This window comes from Rhincodon typus, chromosome 30 (genome assembly GCF_021869965.1).
Source record: "Rhincodon typus isolate 14 chromosome 30, sRhiTyp1.1, whole genome shotgun sequence".
NCBI classification, from domain to species: Eukaryota; Metazoa; Chordata; class Chondrichthyes; order Orectolobiformes; family Rhincodontidae; genus Rhincodon; species Rhincodon typus.
This window is the reverse complement of record NC_063361.1, coordinates 38,138,625-38,157,428: the sequence shown is the minus strand read 5'-3', so window position 1 is coordinate 38,157,428 and position 18,804 is coordinate 38,138,625. Positions and strand designations below refer to the sequence as shown.

The window sequence follows — 18,804 nt, the reverse complement described above, 5'->3', positions numbered from 1 at the left end:
GTTCAAGCACAAGACCCTGGCAGAAAATCAGTTTTCTTTATGGCAGATGATTGATGTAACTTATAACCCTCATCAAACAACTTCTGAGAAGTGCTTAGATGAGCCCATGGATGGTAAAATAGAAGAATGCTTTTTATGGTTATTTGTATGTTATCACCTGCTTTTTTAGGTCTCAGATTATGTTTGCACAACATTCTCTGAGCTCAGGTCTTAGTTCACTGCTCCCCCTTCACTGAGCTCTAGCTTTAGTGCCGTACCTCCTTGGGATTGGTGTTAGTGCTGTGTTTCCTTTGAGATTTCTTGTGCTGGTGTTATCAGAATTCCACACCCTGTGGTGATGCATTCCAAATCTTAACCATTTGCTGCATGAAGAGTTTTTTTCTTTGGATTTTTTTCTGAAGAAGGGCCCAGACCCGAAACGTCAGCTTTCCTGCTCCTCTGATGCTGCTTGGCCTGCTGTGTTCATCCAGCTCTACACCTTGTTATCTCAGATTTGTAAGGAGATTGGTGGAGTTGCTAGTAATGCCGACGATTGTGAAAGGATACAGCAGGCAACATTTAAGAGGTATCTGGATGGTTACATAAATAAGGGGGAATAGAGGGATACGGACCAAATAAGGGCAGAAGGTTTTTTTTAGCTTAATTAGGGCATGATCAGCACTGGATCGGAGGGCCTGTTCCTGTCTTTTGTTCTCTTTTGTTCTCTTATCTGTAAGAATAATATGGTGATTATGGTAGGGGATTTCAACTTTCCAAATGTAGACCGGGACTGCCATAGTGTTAAAGGCTTGGATGCAGAGGAATTTAAGTGCATACAAGAAAATTTTCTGACTCAGTATGTGGATGTACCTTCTAGAGAAAGTACTAAACTTGACGTACTCTTGGGAAATAAGGTAGGGCAGGTGACTGTGGAGTCAGTGGGGAAGCACTTTGGGATCAACGATTAGAATTCTATTACTTTTGAAACGGGGATGGAAAATGATCGACCCGATCAAAAAGTTAAAGTTCTAAACTGGACGAAGGCCAATTTTGATCGGATTAGGCAAGAGTTTTCAAAACTTGAATGGGGGCGGATGTTCACAGGTAAAGGGACGGATAAAAAATGGGAAGCCTTCAAAAATGAGATATTGAGAGTCCATAGACTGTATGTTTCTATTAGGGTGTAGGGCAAGGCTGGTAGGTATAGGGAATGCTGAATAACTAGAGAAGTTAAAGTTTTGTTCAAGAATAAGAAGGAAGCATACGTCAGGTATAGACAGCAGAGATCGAGTGAATCCTTAGAAGAGTGTAAAGGCAGTAGGAGTATACTAAAGAGGGAAATCAGGAGGGCAGAAAGGGGACATGAGATAGCTTTGGCAAAAAGGGTTAAGGCAATCCAAAGGGATTTTATAAATACATTAAGGACAAAAGGGTAACGAGGGAGAGAATAGGGCCACTTAAAGATCAGCAAGGCCCCGTATGTGTGGAACTGCAGGAGCTGGGGGCGATACTAAACGAGTATTTTGCATCAGTGTTTACTGTGGAGAAGGATATGGAAGATATAGAACATGGGGAAATAAATAGCGACATCTTAAAATGCAAAAAGGTGGATAAATCCCCAGAATCTGATCAGGTGTACCTGAGAATTCTGGGAAGTTTAGGGAAGTGATTGTTGGTCCCTTTGCTGAGCTATTTATATCATCAATAGGCTCAGGAGAGGTGCCAGAAGACTGGAGATTGGCTAACGTGGTGCCACTATTTAAGAAAAATGGTAAGGAAAAGCCAGGGAACTATAAACCAGTGAGCCTGACATCAGTGGTGGGCAAGTTGTTGGAGGGAATCCTGAGGGACGGGATTTACAGTCAGTTTTGATATAACACGATAGTTCCGGACTTGTGCCATCTCATTTTATATGAAAATCATGCAAAAGCTGCACCATTTAAACTAATGGGGCCAGAATCACATTATAGCGATACAGGTAAGGAAAGTTCGCGTTTTATAAATAGTGGTCTAACTTCTTCAATCGCTTTAAAGCCAATTTGCATTGAAGAAACACCTGTTATAGCAGAACCGACTGTACATGTATTTGGAAAGGAAAGGATTGATTAGGGATAACCAACGTGGCTTTGTGCGTGGGAAATAGTGTCTCACTAACCTGATGGAGTTTTTTTGAAGAAGTAATGAAGCAGATTGATGAAGGCAGAGTGGTGGACGTGATCTATATGGACTTCAGTCAGGTGTTCAACAAGGTTCCTCATGGTAGACAGGTTAGCAAAGTTAGATCACATGGAATATGGGGAGAACTAGCTATTTTGATACAGATTCGGCAAACGGGAGGCTGGAAGACCACAGCAAGCCAGGCAGCATCTGGAGGAAAGGAGCAGTCAATGTTTTGGGTATTACCCTTCTTCAGGACTCCTTTCCAGCTCCTTTCCTCCAGATGCTGCTTGGCTTGCTGTGTTCTTCCAGCCTCCTGTTTGTTTACCTTGGATTGCAGCATCTGCTGTTTTTTTTTGTCTCTAATACAGAACTGGCTCAAAGCTAGAAGGCAGAAGGTGGTGGAAGGGTGCTTTTCAGACTGGGGGCCTGTGACCAACAGTGTGCCGCAAGGTTTGGTGCTGGGTCCACTGCTTTTCATCATTTTATATAAATAATTTGGATGTAGACCTAGGAAGTCTGATGGGTCAATGGGCTGAGGAGTGGCAGATGAAGTTTAATTTAGATAAATGTGAGGTGCTGCATTTTGGATAAGCAAATCAGGGCAGGATTTAAACACTTAATGGTAAGGTCCTGAGCAGTGTTGCTGAACAGAGAGACCTTGGAGTACAGGTTCATAGTTCCTTGGAAGTGGAGTTGCAGGTAGATAGGATAGTGAAGAAGGCGTTTGGTATGCTTACCTTTATTGGTCAGTGTATTGAGTACAGGAGTTAGGAGGTCATGTTGTGGCTGTACAGGACATTGGTTAGGCCACTTTTGGAATACTGCGTGCAATTCTGGTCTTTTTGCTATAGTAAGGATGTTGTGAAACTTGAAAGAGTTTAGAAAAGATTTACAAGAATGATGCCAGGGTTGGGGGGATTTTGAGTTATAGGGAGAGACTAAATAGGCTGGGGCTATTTTCTCTGGAGTGTCAGAGGCAGAGGAGTGACCTTATAGTTTTATAAACTCATGAGGGGCTTTGATAAGGTAAATAGATAAGGTCTTTTCCCCAGGGTGGGGGAGTCCAAAACTAGAGGGCACAGGTTTAAGGTCAGAGTTTTAAAAGGGATCTAAGGGGCAACTTTTTCATGCAGAGGGTGGTGTGTGCTATAAGTAAGCTGCCAGAGGAAGTGATGGAGGCTGGTACAATTACAACATTTAAAACACATCTGGATGGGCACATGAATAGGCTGGGTTTAGAAGGATATGGGCCAAATACTGGCAAAGGGGACTGGAATTATTTCAGATATCTGGTCAGCATGGACGAATTTGACCAAAGGCTCTGTTTCTGTGAGGTACATTTCTATGACTCTGAAATAATTAAGGGTTATGGTGAGCGAATGGGTCCGCGAGTAGATCAGCTATGATCTTATTCAATGGTGGAGTGGGCTTGAGAGGCCAGATGGCTTCATCTTGCTCCTATTTTTTATGTTCATGTGTGCAAAGCCTGGACATGCTTGTGGTAGTGTAGTGACCGGAACTATATGCAATGTTCCAAGTGTGGCTGAACTGCAGTTCTGCACAACTACAACGTGACTTGCCAGTTTTTATACTGCCTGCCTCAACCAATGAAAGGAAGCATGCCATATGCCTTCTTGATCATTTTGTTGACTTGTGTTGCTACTTTCAGGGAACTGTGGACCTGTGCTCCTAAACCCCTCGCTATTTAAATGCTTCTAATGTAAATACCATTTCCTGCATACTTCCCTCCTGCATTTGATCTTCCAACATACTTCTCCTCGTATTTTTCTGTATTAAATTCCACCTGCTGTTTCTCTGCTCAAGTATGCAGCCTATTTATATCCTATTGTATTCAATATAGAAGGACAAGGTAACAGATGTAAGGCAACATCACCACGTGCAATTTCTGCTCCAAGCCACTCACTGTCCTGACTTGGAAATATATTGCCATTCCTTCACTGTTGCTGGGTCAAAATTCTGGAATTCCCACTTTAATAGCATTGTGGTCCAACCCACAGCAGCTGGATTGCATTGGACCAAGAAGGCAGCTTACCACCTTCTCAAGAGCAACTATGGATGGGCAATAAATGCTGGGGGCCAGTTAGCAATGGAGGCCTGGTATTCCAACTGGAACTCCATCAATATGTACAAACCACTGAGAAACAAAACCGGAAGTAATGCCAACCACCCCAGCAAACTGAGGCATATAAGTAAATAGCGGGACAGAACATCGATGCTTCACCGGAGGCGCACTGACGTTGTTACCTAGCAGAGTGACAAAATGTTTGCAACCAAACTGACCAGCTCAGCAAGCATGTCTACAACTTCATCCACAACCCGAGCTACACATCTTCTTGAAAACTTTAGAAGCTATCTATCTCTGTCTCAAAAATATTCAGTGACCCAGCTTCTTCTACCTTCTGAGAGTTATGATCACTGCCTGCAAAATGCTCTCCTAATGCTACCTTAACCTCTTGTCCAGCTAATTAGAAATTGTTCAGTGTGAGAACGAGCTCAGCCAGGTGGAGGACGGTGGTAAATTTGAACGGTTGACACTTATCCAGATTGAGTTCCATTTGCCACAGATCAATCCATTTGACCAGCCTGATGATATCTACTTGTAATCTAATGTGATCCTCCTCACTATTTACCACCCCACTAATTTCTGTATCACCTGCAGACTTACTGATCAAACCTCCTACATTCAAGTCTGTATCATTTATATAAACCACAAAAAGCAAAGACCCCACCAATGAACCGTAGCCCCAGTGGACATAGGCTTCCAGTCATTAAAAAACCCAACAATCATCACCCTCTGCTTCCTGCCACTCAGCCAATTATGGATCCAATTTGCCAAATTTCCTTGGATCTCATGGGCTCTTACCTCTGTTAATAATCTCCCATGTGGGACCTTATCAAAAGCTTTTCCAAAGTCCAAATCAACTACATCAAAACATTGCCTTCAGCAACGCACCAGGTCAGCTCTTTGAAAAGTTCCATCAGCTTGGTCAGATATGACCTCCCCTTAACAAAGCCATGCTAACGTGAAAACATAGAAAGCAGGTGCAGGAGTAGGCCATTTGGCCCTTCAAGCCTGCATCACCATCCAATATGACCATGGCTGATCACGCAATCTCAGTATCTCATTCCTGCTTTCTCTCCATATGGCTTGATCTCTTTAGCCACAAGGGTCACATCCAGCACCCTTTAGACTGTATCTAATGAACTGGCCCCAACAGCTTCCTGTGAGAGAGAATTCCACAGGTTCAAAATTCTCTACGTGAAGAAATTCTTCCTCATCTGAGTCCTGAATAGCTTATCCCTTATCTTAGACTGTGACCCCTAGTTCTGGAATTCCCCAGCATCAGTTACATTCTTCCCACATATAGCCTGTCCAGTCCCATCAGGATTTTATATGTTTCTATGAGATTCCCCTCATTCTTCTCAATTCCAGCAAGTACAAGCCCAGTAGATTCCTCATATGTCAGTTCTGCGATCCCAGGAATCAGTCTGGTGCACCTTCGCTGCACTCCCTCAATAGAAAGAATTTCCTTCCTCAGGCTAGGAGACCAAAACTGCACGCAGTACTCAAGGTGTGGCTTCACCAAGGCCCTGTATAACTGCAGCAAGACATTCTTATGTCCTAACTTCTTGTTTAATCTCTGCCTTTCCAAATGCAGATTAACTAAGTTAGTCAGAATTACTTCCAGTAGTTTCCCCACCACTGATGCTTAGGCTGACTGGCCTGTAATTTCCTGGATTGTCCCTTCTTGAACAAGTCTGCCACAATTGGATGTCCTCCAGTCTTCTGGCATCTCTCCTGTGACCAGAAAGAGACCCTACTATTTCTTGCCTTGCATCTGGCTGTGGATATTTGTCTACTTTTGATCCTGCCAAATCACTCAGAACCTCCTCTTTGTCTATGCGAATTGCTTTATTGTATCACAGACTTTTTTTCCTGATTTCCATACTCATATGATCCATCTTACGAGTGAACACTGACACAAAGTATTCATTTAAAACCCTACCTATATCCTCTGGCTCCCAGCACAAATTACCGCGGTGGTCCTTAATGGACCCTTTTCTTTCTCTTATTAACCTTTATCCTTAATGTAAACTGTAGAACAACTTACAATTTTTGCTTTTACTTGCCTATTATTTTCCTGTTCCCTTTTAGTTCTCCTAATCTCCTTTTTAAGTTCTCTCTTTTACATTCTATATTCTTCCAGGGCTTCTGCTGTTTTGAGCCTTTGGTATCTGCCATTAGCCTCCCTTTTTTTACCCCACAATGCTGTATATCCCTTGATATCCAGGGTTCACAGGATTTGATGGTCCCACTCTTTTTGTTTAATGGAACACTTTGGCCCTGTACTTTCTTTATTTCCTTTCTTTTTACAGTGTGGAAACAGGCCCTTCGGCCCAATAAGTTCACACTGATCCATTTCCCTTATAACCTGCCTAAGCTACTTGAAACACTGCAGGCAATTTAGCATGGCCAATCCACCTAACCTGCACATCTTTGGACTGTGGGAGGAAACCAGAGTACCCAGAGGAAACCCACACAGACACGGGGAGAATGTGCAAACTCCACACAGTCACCTGAGGGTGGAATTGAACCCAGGTCCCTGGCGCTGTGATGCAGCAGTGTTAACCACTGAGCCACCGCATGCTTCCCACTGTTCAGAGAAAGTTTCATCTGAAAGTATCTGCCCAGTCCATTCCAGGTAAATCATATCTGATCTTATTAAAATCAACCTTCTCCCAGTTTAGAACTTTGATTTCAAGCCCATTTTTTGTCCTTTTTCATAGCAATCTGGCTGATCTTGTTCTCACTTTGAAACTTCTACTTTAGCTCCTCTCATTTTCTTTAGATCAAAGGTATGGCCATGTGTACCTGCATGGACCTCACCTGTGCCTGTCTTTTCATGGAAAATTCCTTGTTCCAATCCTGCTTCAGTCTCTCCCCACAAGTCTTTCTCTGGTACTCGATTACATCATCAGTGTTGCTTCCCTATCTCATTTGGAATTGGAAAAATTTATCAATTTTGCTTCCAGTTTCCAGTTTCCACCTTCATTAGGTCCATTTCTGGGGTAGGCTGACCAGCAACATCTACTACAAACCCACAGACTATACATCTTCAGCCTGCTCCCTATAAAGACTCCTTTGCATTCTCCAGTTTCTCCACTTCCATTGCATCTGGTCTAATGATGCTACCTTCTGTAGGAGGGACTCGGAATGTCCACCTTTTTCCTCAACTAACAAATCCTTGCTGCCGTGGTCGACAGGGCCCTTAGCTTTGTCTGGCTCATTTCCCACGCTTCTGCCCTCAACCTTTCTCTTCTCCCTCACAACAGCATAAGATCCTCCTAAACCTCTCTTTCCACCTCCAACAAGATGCCACCACTGGACATATATTCCTGTTCCCTTTTTTGTCAGTGTTCCACAGGGACCATTACTTCCAGGACATGTTGTTCTCCTCAGGTGCAGCAGGTATAACACCTGCCCATTTACCTCCTCTGTCCTCACTATCCAAGGCTGCAGACCCACCTTCCAGGTGAAGCAGTGATTTACTTCCAGTTCACTCAATCAAGCCTACTGTACTCACTGCTCACAATGTGGCTTCCTCTATATTGTTGAGATGAAATGCAGATTGAGCAACCACTTTGCAGAATACCTACATTCTGTCTGCAAAAATGACCTTGCGCTTCCAGTTGCCTACCACTTCAACATACCACCATGTTCCCTGGCCAATATTTCTTTGTTGGGCCTGCTGTAGTGTTCCAGCGAGGCTCAGTGCAAGCCGAAAGAACAGCATCTACTTTTCCATGTAGGGACCCTGCAGCTTTCAGTGCTCAAGATCAAGTTTAATAAATTAAGAACCTGAACATCATCTTCCATGTCCTTTATCCACCCCCACAGCTCAACCCCTGTGACATGGGCAGCTTTCAGCACGGCCAACCCATTTTCACTTACTTAGGATCCCCATTATCAGCTTTTCTGTCTCCCTGGTATACTATTATCCATCTGTTTGTGCCTCCCTAGCTTTTCTCCCTGTTTCTGTCCCTCCCTGGACTCCACCTCCACCTATCCGCTCACTTCCCACCCTGCTGTAAGCCACCATCTTCAGCATACATACCACCTTTCCCTAGTTACAGTCAGTGCTAAAGAAGGGTCACTGGACTCAACAGTGCTTTCTCTCTACAGATGCTACTAGACTTGCTGAATTTTTCCAGCAGTTTCTGTTTTTGTTTCATATCTCCAGCATCCACAGTTCTTTGTTTTATTCCAATAGCTAAAGTGACCAATGGCCCTATGGAGGATGAGATTGGGAAGTCAATAGTGGAGTACTCAGAAATGGCAGAGTCACTTAATCAGTGTTTTACTTCACTTTTCATGGAGGAGGACACTAATATCATTCCCAATAGTAACAAGTAATTCAGAGGTTATAGATAGGGAGGAACTCCTCATCACTAGGGGAAAAAGTACTGAGCAAACTGTTGGGATTAAAGACAGATAAGTGCCTAGGGCCTGATGACCTGCAGAATAGGATCTTAAAAGAAATAAGGATCCATTAGTTATTATATTCCAAAATTTCCTGGATGCAGGAAAGGTTCTGTTGGCTTGGAAAAATGCTAATAAAACGTGGTAATTCTAAAATGGCAGGAAGCAAAAAGTAGGAAACTACAAACCAGTTAGTTTAGCATGTCCTTGAGAAATTGTTAGAATCCATTGTTAAGCAAATAATAACACGATATTTGGAAAGTCAAAATACAATCTACCAGGGTCAGTATTGTTTTATGAAGGGTTAATCATATTCAACTGGTTTGCTAGAATTCTTTGAAGATGTAACAATAATTTGGATAATGGAGATCCTACAGATGTAGTATATCTGGAGTTCCAGAATGCATTTGATAAAGTGCTGCTCAAAAGGTTGGTACAAGATCACGTAGGGTTAGAGGTTATTTATTAGTTTGGATAGAGGATTGACTAGCCAACTTAAAGCAAAGAATCAGGAAAAATGGGCCTTTTTCTGGCTGTTAAGGTGTGGCTAGTGGAATGCTACAGGCTTCAGTCCTTAGGCCCCAAATATTTATAATCTATATTAATGACTTAGATGCGGGAATAGAATGTACTATCGCCACATTTGGAGATGACACTAAAATAGGCAGGAAAGTAAGTTACAAACAAGTATTAAGAAATTTACAAATGGATTTTGATAAGTTAGATGAATGGGCCAACATTAGGCAGATGAAGTTTAACATGGATAAGTGCGCGGTTATCCAGTTTGGTCGGAGGAATAGAAAAGCAACTTATTATCTAAATGGAAAGAAATTACAGAGTGCTTCAATGCAGAAGGATTTTCGCATTACCCTTGTGCATTAATCACAAAAAATAGTATGCAGCAGGTAATAATGAAGGCAAATAGAATTTTGGTATTTATTGCGAAATAAATAGAATAGAAAATTGAGGAAGTGTTGCTGCAACAGTATAAAGCATTGATGAGAATGCATGTGGAATATTGTGAACAGTTTTGGTCCTCCTACTTAAGGACTTATTTGCATTACAGGCAGTTCAGAGGAGGTAACTAAATTGATTTCAGAGCTGAGGGTTTGTCTTATGAGGAGAGATTGAGCAGTTTAGGTCTTTTGCCATTGGAGTTGAGGATATCTAGTTGAGGTATATAAGGTGCTGAAGGGGTTGACAAAGTAGATGTAGAAAGGGGTGTTTCCTCACATGGGCAAAATAGAATGAGAGATCACCGTTTTAGGATAAGGAGTAACAGTTTTAAAGCAGATGAGGAAAAATTACTTCTCTCAAAGGGTCGTGAGTCTGAAATTCGCCAGCCCAGAGAGTGGTGGATGCTAAGACATGGAGTAAATTTTGAAGAGGAAATAGACAGGTTTTTAATTAGTATTGGGTTGAAGGTTTTATAGAGAGTATGCAGGAAAGTAGGGTTGAGGCCAAGGTAAGATCAGTTATGATTGTATCAAATGGTGGAGCAGGCTCGAGGGGCTGAATTGCCTAATCCTGCTCATAATTTTTATCTTCTTAAATTTCCTTTGAGGAGTTAGGGGATATAGAAAAACCCGAAAGAATTGCTGATGTTATAAATCAGAAACAAAACCGAAATTGCTGCTCAGCAGGTCTGGCAGCATCTGTGGGGAGAAATCAGAGATAACACTTTGGATCTAGTGACCCTTCGTGAGAACACAGTTGGCGGACATAATGGAGATGTATAAAATTATGACAGGCATAGATAGAGTATACAGGAAGAAACTTTCTTCTTGATGGAAGGATCAATGACGGGCATGAAGTAAGGGGCCGAAGGTTTCGAGGAGATGTGGGGGAAAGCTTTTGCACCTAAAGGGTGGTGAAAATCTGGAAACCATTAACTATAAGAGTGATGGTGGCAGAAACCTTCATTAAATTTAAGAAGTATTTAGATGATGCATTTGCAATTCCAAGGCATACAAATCTATGAGCAAAGTTCTGGAAAATGAGATTAGAATAATTAGGGTATCATTGAAGATTAACAGTGGTGCTTCTACTACCTCATTAGCAATATCTTTTAAAACCTTTAGGATGAAGTCCATCTGGATCTGGAGAACTGTCAGCCCACAGCTTGGTCAATTTGCTTAGTACCTCTCCTTCGTGACTGTAATTTTGCAAAATTCCTCTTTCCCTTCCAATCCCTGATTTAAAGCTATTACTGAAGTGTTTTTTGTATCCTTTATGGTGAAGACAGAAGCAAAATATTTGTTTACTTCATATGCCATCTCCTTATTATCCTTATTAATTCCCTATTTGCACTCTCCAGAGGACCAACGTTCGCTTCACTTACTCTTTTCCTTTTTAAATACCTAAAGAAACTCTTGCTATCCATTTTACATTCCTAGTATCATCTTCTTATATTCTCATTTCTTCCTCCTGATTAACCTTTTAGTCATTCTCTTGTGTTCTTTATTTTCTAACCAATTGTATGACCTGCTACTCATTTATGCACATTTAAGTTTGATGCTTTCCCTAATTTTTTTAGTTAACTATAGATGGTGAGTCCTTCCTTTAGAATTGTTTTTTATAGTAGGAATATATTTATTCTGAGCATTCCAAAATATCCCCTGAAATTCCTCCACTGTGGCTTTATTGATCTGTTGCCTAGCCTAGTATGTCAATTCACTTCAACTAGTTCAGCTTTCTTACCTTCGTAGTTGCTTTTATTTAGGTTTAAATTACTAGTCTTAGACCCGATTTTCTCTTACACTGGTTGGAAAATTCTGTCATACTGTGGTTACTTCTAGCTAGAGGTGCTTTAACTCTGAGATCATTCATTAATCATGTAACGTTACACATTATCAAATCTAATATGACCTGCTCTTTGATCAGTTCCAAAATGTGCTGCTCGAAGAAACTATCTCAAAAGCATTTTCTGAACCTCCTCATTGTGGACACTACTATTAATCTGGTTTTTCCAGTTTAATTATTGCCATCCCTTTATCACAAGCACCCAGTGTTTATTTTTGTATACTTTGTGCCACTTGTGGCTATTGTTGGAGGTACATGTAGACTACACTCACTAGTGATGACTTTTACCCTTCTATTCCTCATCTCCACTCAAAATGGTTCTGCACCTGATCTGAAGCAAGATGAATGGGGAAGATTCAACAGCCAACAAAATAAGCTAAGAAAACTTTGCAATTTCTGAAATTATCTGAGTTTATAAATGAGTAAAACGCTCACCAACCAGTCAACTACTTGTTTTCCTATGATGTCGCTTTTGAATTTTCTCATACTTGGCTGATTTGCTTTGGAATGACAGAACGTATTGGACCTCTGCTGTTCTCCTCATACTCTTTTATATTGTGTCTCCACCACTGTCACATGTCCTTTCTCCATACTTTGTCTGTTGTTGGACCTACATTTACATCCTTGGAACATTTGCAGTTTTCTAATCTGGCACTATCTCAAAGTCCAAGAGGATTGAAAGATATTGGTCAGTGCTCTGCAAATTCCAGTCTCATATCCTTCAGTATCTTTGGATCTGCTGTCCCATCTGATGCCAGTGCTTTATCCACTTTTAAGTACAGCAGCCTATCCAACAGTATTTTTATATCCATTTTAAATCATTCATGTGTGTGGAGAGCACCTTCCTTGCTATAGACAGAAGCAAAGTACTAATTTGGTACTTTGGTCATGATTCAGCCTACTTGCATAATCCCATTTTGTGGCTCTACTCCTCCTTGTCCCACCATTTTACCACTTATAAGGTGCGAAGACCATTGGATTATTTTCATTGTTAGCTACCAGTCTCTAGTATTCACTGTTTTTTTCTTACCTTTTTAGGTTAAGGGCTAGCGCACTGTTCTTGGAACTCCAAAGTGGTGGTGTTGTTTGTCTGTCAAATTGGTTGTGTCTGTATTGTGATTTATTTGTAAACTGTAGTCTGCCTGGAAATGATTGGATGAAATTGCATTTTCCATGTAAAATGTTTGCAATGCGTTATCCTTCCATCATCTGTTGGTGAGAATAAACCTGTTATTTGCAGTGGTGCTGCCAGTAAGCAAGCCATGAAATGGCGACCTGGCAACATCCCTTAATGTGCAGTAATTCTCCAGTATCCTTAGTTGGTCATAGAATCATATAACACAAAAGAGGCCCTCTGGCCATCAAGTCTGCAATAGCCTATCTGAACTACTACTACTTTTCAGCGCTTGACACATAATCTTGCATGTTTGTACATTTCAAAAGCTCATTCATGTACTTTTTAAAGGTTGTGAGGTTTCCTGCCTCTACCACCATTCCAGGCAGCGCATTCCAGACCTCAGCCACCCTCTGGGTGAAATTGTTTTACCTCAAATCCCCTGTAAACTTCCTGCCCTTCACCTTGTAAGTGTGACCTGTCCATTATTGATCCTTCATCTAAGGGGAATGGCTGTCCATGCCCTTCGTAATCATATACACCTCCAATCAGACCCACACCTCAATCAGGTCCACCCTCAGCCTTCTCTGCTCTAAAGAAAGCAACTCAAGCCTATCCAGCCTCTGTCCATTGCTAAAATGCTCTGTCCTAGGCAATATTCAACTCCCTCTAAACCTGCACCTCTAAAGGTGAGGTGCAATGAGACCTGGGTGTCATGGTGGAATGGTTGCTGAAGGTTGACACGCAGGTGCAGCAGGTGATGAGGAAAGCTAATGGTATGCTGGCCTTCACAGCAAGATGATTTGAGTAAGGATGTCTTGCTGCAGTTATACAGGCCTTGATGAAGCCATACCTTATGTGCATATTACGTGCAGTTTTGGTCTCCTAGTCTGAGGAAGACATCCTTGCTATTGAGGGAATCCAGCGAAGGTTCACCAGATTGATTCCTGGGATGGCAGGACCTGACATATGAAGAAAGACTGGATCGACTGGGCTTGTACTTGCTGGAATTTAGAAGAATGAGGGGAAATCTCATGGAAACATATAAAATCCTGTACAGGCTAAGTGTGGGAAGAATGTTCCTAATGTTGGAGAAGTCCAGAACAAGGGGTCACAGCCTAAGAATAAGGGGTACCATTCAGGTCTGAGATGAGGAAGAATTTCTTCACTCAGAGTTGTGAACTTGTGGAATTCTCTTCCACAGGAAGCTGTTGGGGCCAGTTCATTAGACACATTCAAGAGGGAGCTGGACATTGCCCTTGGGGCTAAAAGGATCAAGGGATTGGGAGAAGAGGATGGGAATGGGATACGAGATTGCATGATCAGCCATGATCGTATTGAATAGTGATGTAGGCTCAAAAGAGCTGAATGGCTTACTCCACCTATTTTCTATGTTTCACACTATGACCACCCCAGTTAATCTTGGGAAAATTCAAATCCCTATCACTGCCTTATATTTTCACACTTAATTAAGTTAGTTGGTGATTAAAAACAAAAGTTCCTGGAAAAGCTCAAAGGTTACCGGATCTGAAACGTTAACTCTGATTTTTCTTCATAGATGCTGCCAGGCCTGCTGAGCTTTTCCAGCAGCTTCTGTTTTTGTTCCTGATTTACAGCATCTGCAGTTCTTTCAGGTTTTTAGTTGATGAATACTTGGCCTCTCCTCAGACAAAGTCAACCCTGGCTCTGTGCTAGTTTCCTGAGGCCAACATGATAACAATTTGCATTTGCTATAGCAACATGAAATGAGATAAATATTACCACTTGAATTAAAGTGAATTAAAAAAACAAATTATTGAGGCTGTTGGTCCTTAAATATGGACTCAAATATGATGCAGACAAATGGCTTAAACTCCATTTGAGTACATTATCAATCATCATTGTGGTATGGTGTGTTTCCTACCCTACACCAGTAGCTCAGTGAGTAAGTGCCTCAGTGCAGAGTAAAAAGCTTTTTGGTTTCATTCCTAGTCTGTGCTAGATTCATTGCTCTCAGTAAGGAAACTGCAATTGCTTTCATTGCCCATGGACAAGAGGGAGGAGAAAAGTCAACTGAGTTTGCAGCTCCTGTTTGCAGTCCATATTTGTAAGAAGTAGATTTGTTTGTTGCTAAAGAAAATTGCAACCTGAATACTTGACAGGCGACACAGTTAAGTGGAGAAATACACACTTTAACAACTAATTCAGAAGGAAGAATGACACTGCTCTCACTTTTGACATTTGATTTGGTTTTGATTGTCCGTTCTGAGACTTCACCTGAATCTGGAACCTGTCTTTCCTTTTTCACTTGTTGCAATTTGTAGTTTCAAACATTTTGCATTTGGAAGTACATTTTGGAAAGGTGGCAAGGATAAAGTAGATTTTATGATGTGTGAACAGATTTCTTTTGGATGAGATTTAACTGTGATGTAAAATGTCTAATTTTGTTGTTTCTGCTGTTTCAGACACTGCGGGAGATCGTGGTTGGGGTACTACAGCAGTTAAACAGTCAGCTGCATTGAGTTGCCAGGTGTTTATCATTGCTGGACTGAGAGCAGAATTATACTCTGGAATTTCTAGAAATATGATATGAGCTCTGATATCAGTGAAAAATTAATATTGAAGCAAATGGCTGAAACAGTTTGCACTCTTTATTCTAATTAAAGATGTGAATTGACATTGACGCTTTGAAAATGTTCAGAAAAACAAATAGGTTAATTATAAGGCCATGTGAGGGACTTGTGGCATAGTTGATAGTGCCCCTGTCTCTAGGCCAGTAGGATCATGTTCAAGTTTTACCTGACCTGGAGGTGTGTCATGAAAAAAAATTAATCAATTTGTTGTAAGAAGTTAAAGCTTTGTGCCCTTGAGAGTGCTCTGCCATTTAATAAGATCATGGCTGATCTTTGGTCTCAACTCTACTTTTCCAACTTACTCCCATGTATCCTGATCTCCTTAGAATCCAAAAATGTAGTAATTACAGATTTAAATACCCTTAACAACTGAGCATTCCAAGCTCTGTCAGCTTGAGAATTTCAAAGATTCACAACCCTTTGAATGAAGAAGTTTCTCATCTCAGCCCAAAAAAGCTCTTCCCTATCTGAAACACTTCAGCCGAAGGAAATAGCCTCAGCACTTACCCGCTCAAACCCTGTTCTGATCCCGAAAGAGATAATTAATTTTAAGGAAAATTAATTCCTGTGACACTAGGACAGGATTTCACTTTACAAAACATTAGCAAACCAGGTATAGTTAGCATATTTCAAACATTAATCAATAGGTAAAAGACATTTCAAATATGAAAAGGAAATTTAATTTTAAATATTTGATACTGCAGAAACAAACTGACAAGCCCACACAAGCATGGGATTGTGTGCAATCTCTGTTTTTCAAACTCGACTTCCATTTTGTAGGATTTCTTATTTCTCTTCCAGTTATTTTGGCTATTCAGTTACATTTGCTAGCAGTCTTATTCCATTTGAAGCCCCGTCACGCACACTGTTGCCACAGCAGAGGCCTTTGCCTATGGTCAGTTGCTCTAGGCAAGGCATCTTGAGGTTTGCTACCACTTCGATGATATGCCTGTCACGTCCTTTGTGTGTACAACCTTGTTTTAGTTTAAAGTCATCTTTGTTCAATGGTCAAATATACAAACAGATCAACAGTGCACCAATGGGGTCATCCATCTTGGGACTCATCACAGAAGCAGTCATTGCAAAGACTAGAACACACTATCTTCCCTCACATTCAGCCTAAACTGTGGATCCAGTACATAGATACGCATTTGTCATTATTAAACGCAACAAATTAGAAAGGACCCACCACCTTATCAACAGCGATTCACGGGGATTAAATTCACAAGGAAAGAAGAGCAACAATCAACTTCTGTTTCTGGATGTTAAAGTAGATTGATTCACGAAAGGGGTGTTCCAAACCTCAGTATACAGAAAAGCAACCCATACGGATCAAATCCTCAACTTCTACAGCAACCACTCCAAAGTCCACAAACAAAGCTGCATTAGGACACTATTTAAATGGACCAAGACACACTGCAACACTCCAGAACTAAGCAGAAAAGAGGAAGAACACTGATACAAGATCCTCACTTTAAATAGATATCCACGCAACTTCATCCACAGATGCCTACAAAATAGAAAACAGAAGGATACAGTACGACTTAACACACTGATCACACTGCCCTACATCAGGAACATATCAGAACTGACAACAAGGTTCCTAAGACCACTAGGAATCATGGTGGCCCACAAGCCCACAGACACTCTACAACAAACACTTACAAGGATTAAAGACCCCATTCCCACAACATGCAGAACGAACGTGGTTTACAAAATACCATGTCATGACCGCCACAAACATTATATTGGACAGGAAGGAAACTAGCCGTCAGAATACATGAACATCAGCTAGCAGCAAAACAATGTGACAAATTCTCCTTAATATCGATTCATTCAGACAATGAAGGCCATCAATTTAACTGGGACAAGGTAACCATACGCCCAAGCCAAACAGGCATGCATGGGAATTCCTAGAAGCACGGTTCTACACGCATGCTTCAATCAACAAACATATAGAATTGGACCCCATATACAAACCTATACAGATCAAAACCGGAAATGACAGTACTGACCATAACGGACTGGACAGTATAAATTCCAAGTGGAATAGAATAACATTGCTTCATCAGAGGCTCCACTGATGATGGCACCTAGCATGGTGATGAAACGTCTGAACAAAAACAAGCCAGCTCGGCGAGCAAGTCAACAACCTCAAACAGTAAACTGTCAGAAATGTTTAATATTATTTGGGAACTTGGTTCTAAAGTAAAATTAAAATGAATTTTTTTGATTTTAGTAATGGTATGACCTGTTTAAGAAAGAGGCAAAAGTCAATTGGAATACTGAGTTGAAGAAGGCTTTGCCAATAAATCATGTGACTTAAGATAAATGACAATTTGAGTTACTAGGTTAGATCATAGCTAGGTGTTTACTACAGTGAAACGTCTGTGATCTGTAGAGGCAGGTTGCCAGAAGCGACAAGTAGGTTGAGCTTAGGAGAACAGATTAGTTTGTGGAAGTCTTTAGGCCAGAGCTGGAAAGTCTTAAGATGTAGCAGCCTCAAAGTAGGCAAAGTCAAGAGAAAAGTCAGTTCATTTGCCTTTCTCTGTCTTGTGGAAAGACAAAACAGAATCCTCGTGGATGTACAGAAAATCGCTGAAAGGAAACCTTTCAGAGATCTTCCCATTTCATTAAGAAATTCTAAAGTGAAGGTGAGAGTGATACTTAACAGGAGTTGAGTGAATTAAAAAATATTGCTTGGAAAAAGAGTTGAATTCTTTTTGCTGTTTATGACATCTTTCAAAATTTCTTTACTTTATGTAATAAATGTCTGTTCTTTTATTTAAAGTACATTGACAGCCTCGTGTGAATATATTCATTGACTTACCACTATAGCAATCAAATTGCAAAACTAACATTTGCAGTCTATTAAGCCAAGTCTAACTCTGGAATCAGCTTTGTCTGGTATAACCATCAGTTAGGATCATAATAAGTTACATTCAGATAGAAGCTTACATGTTTCTCTCACTAGAATTATCTGCTTTTCCTGTTTGGCAGCTCAGGACACTGTCTGAAACCTGATCTGTTTATCCCCATGGCAGTCCCTGGTCACATTAGAACATAGAACCATACAGCACAGGAACGGGCCCTTCAGCCCACCATATTGTGATGAATATGACGCCAAACTAAACTAATCCCTTCTGCCTGCCCTTGGTCCATATCCCTTCATTCCTTGCATATTCATGTGCTTATCTAAGTGTCCCTTAAACGCCCATATCGTATTGATGGCTATTTCTTGTAATTATATATTAAGGAAATCAATCAGCCCTCTTTCAGAATACAAAAAGACATACCACTCCCGTACATCTCAGTTGTCCTCGTTTTTCAAGGACCGTAACATTCCCCCCTCAACTCATCCCTCACACCCCATCCACACAATAAGAACCAAAAAAGAATCCCCCTCATCCTCATGTACCACCCCACCAACCTCAGGATCCAACGCATCATCCTCCGACACTTCTGCCATCTGCAATCCGACCCCACCACCAAAGATATCTTTCCCTCCCCACCCTTATCTGCTTTCCTGAGGGACCACTCTCTCCGTGACTCCCTTGTCCGCTCTACACTCCCCTCCAGCTCCACCACACCTGGCACTTTTCCCTGCAACCGCAGGAAGTGCTACACCTGCCCCC

General features: G+C 41.3%; 1 protein-coding gene across 1 annotated transcript in view; it reads left to right on the top strand.

Moving 5' to 3' along the window:
• Nucleotides 1-15,219, top strand: part of mlx (MAX dimerization protein MLX) — a 37,476-nt gene extending 22,257 nt beyond the window's left edge. Inside the window, exon 7 of the mRNA XM_048614438.1 lies at nt 15,002-15,219. Within this exon, the coding sequence (XP_048470395.1) occupies nt 15,002-15,041 (40 nt within the window). The 3' untranslated portion in view covers nt 15,042-15,219. The remainder of the gene's footprint in view (nt 1-15,001) is intronic.
• The last annotated feature ends 3,585 nt before the right edge of the window (nt 15,220-18,804 follow it).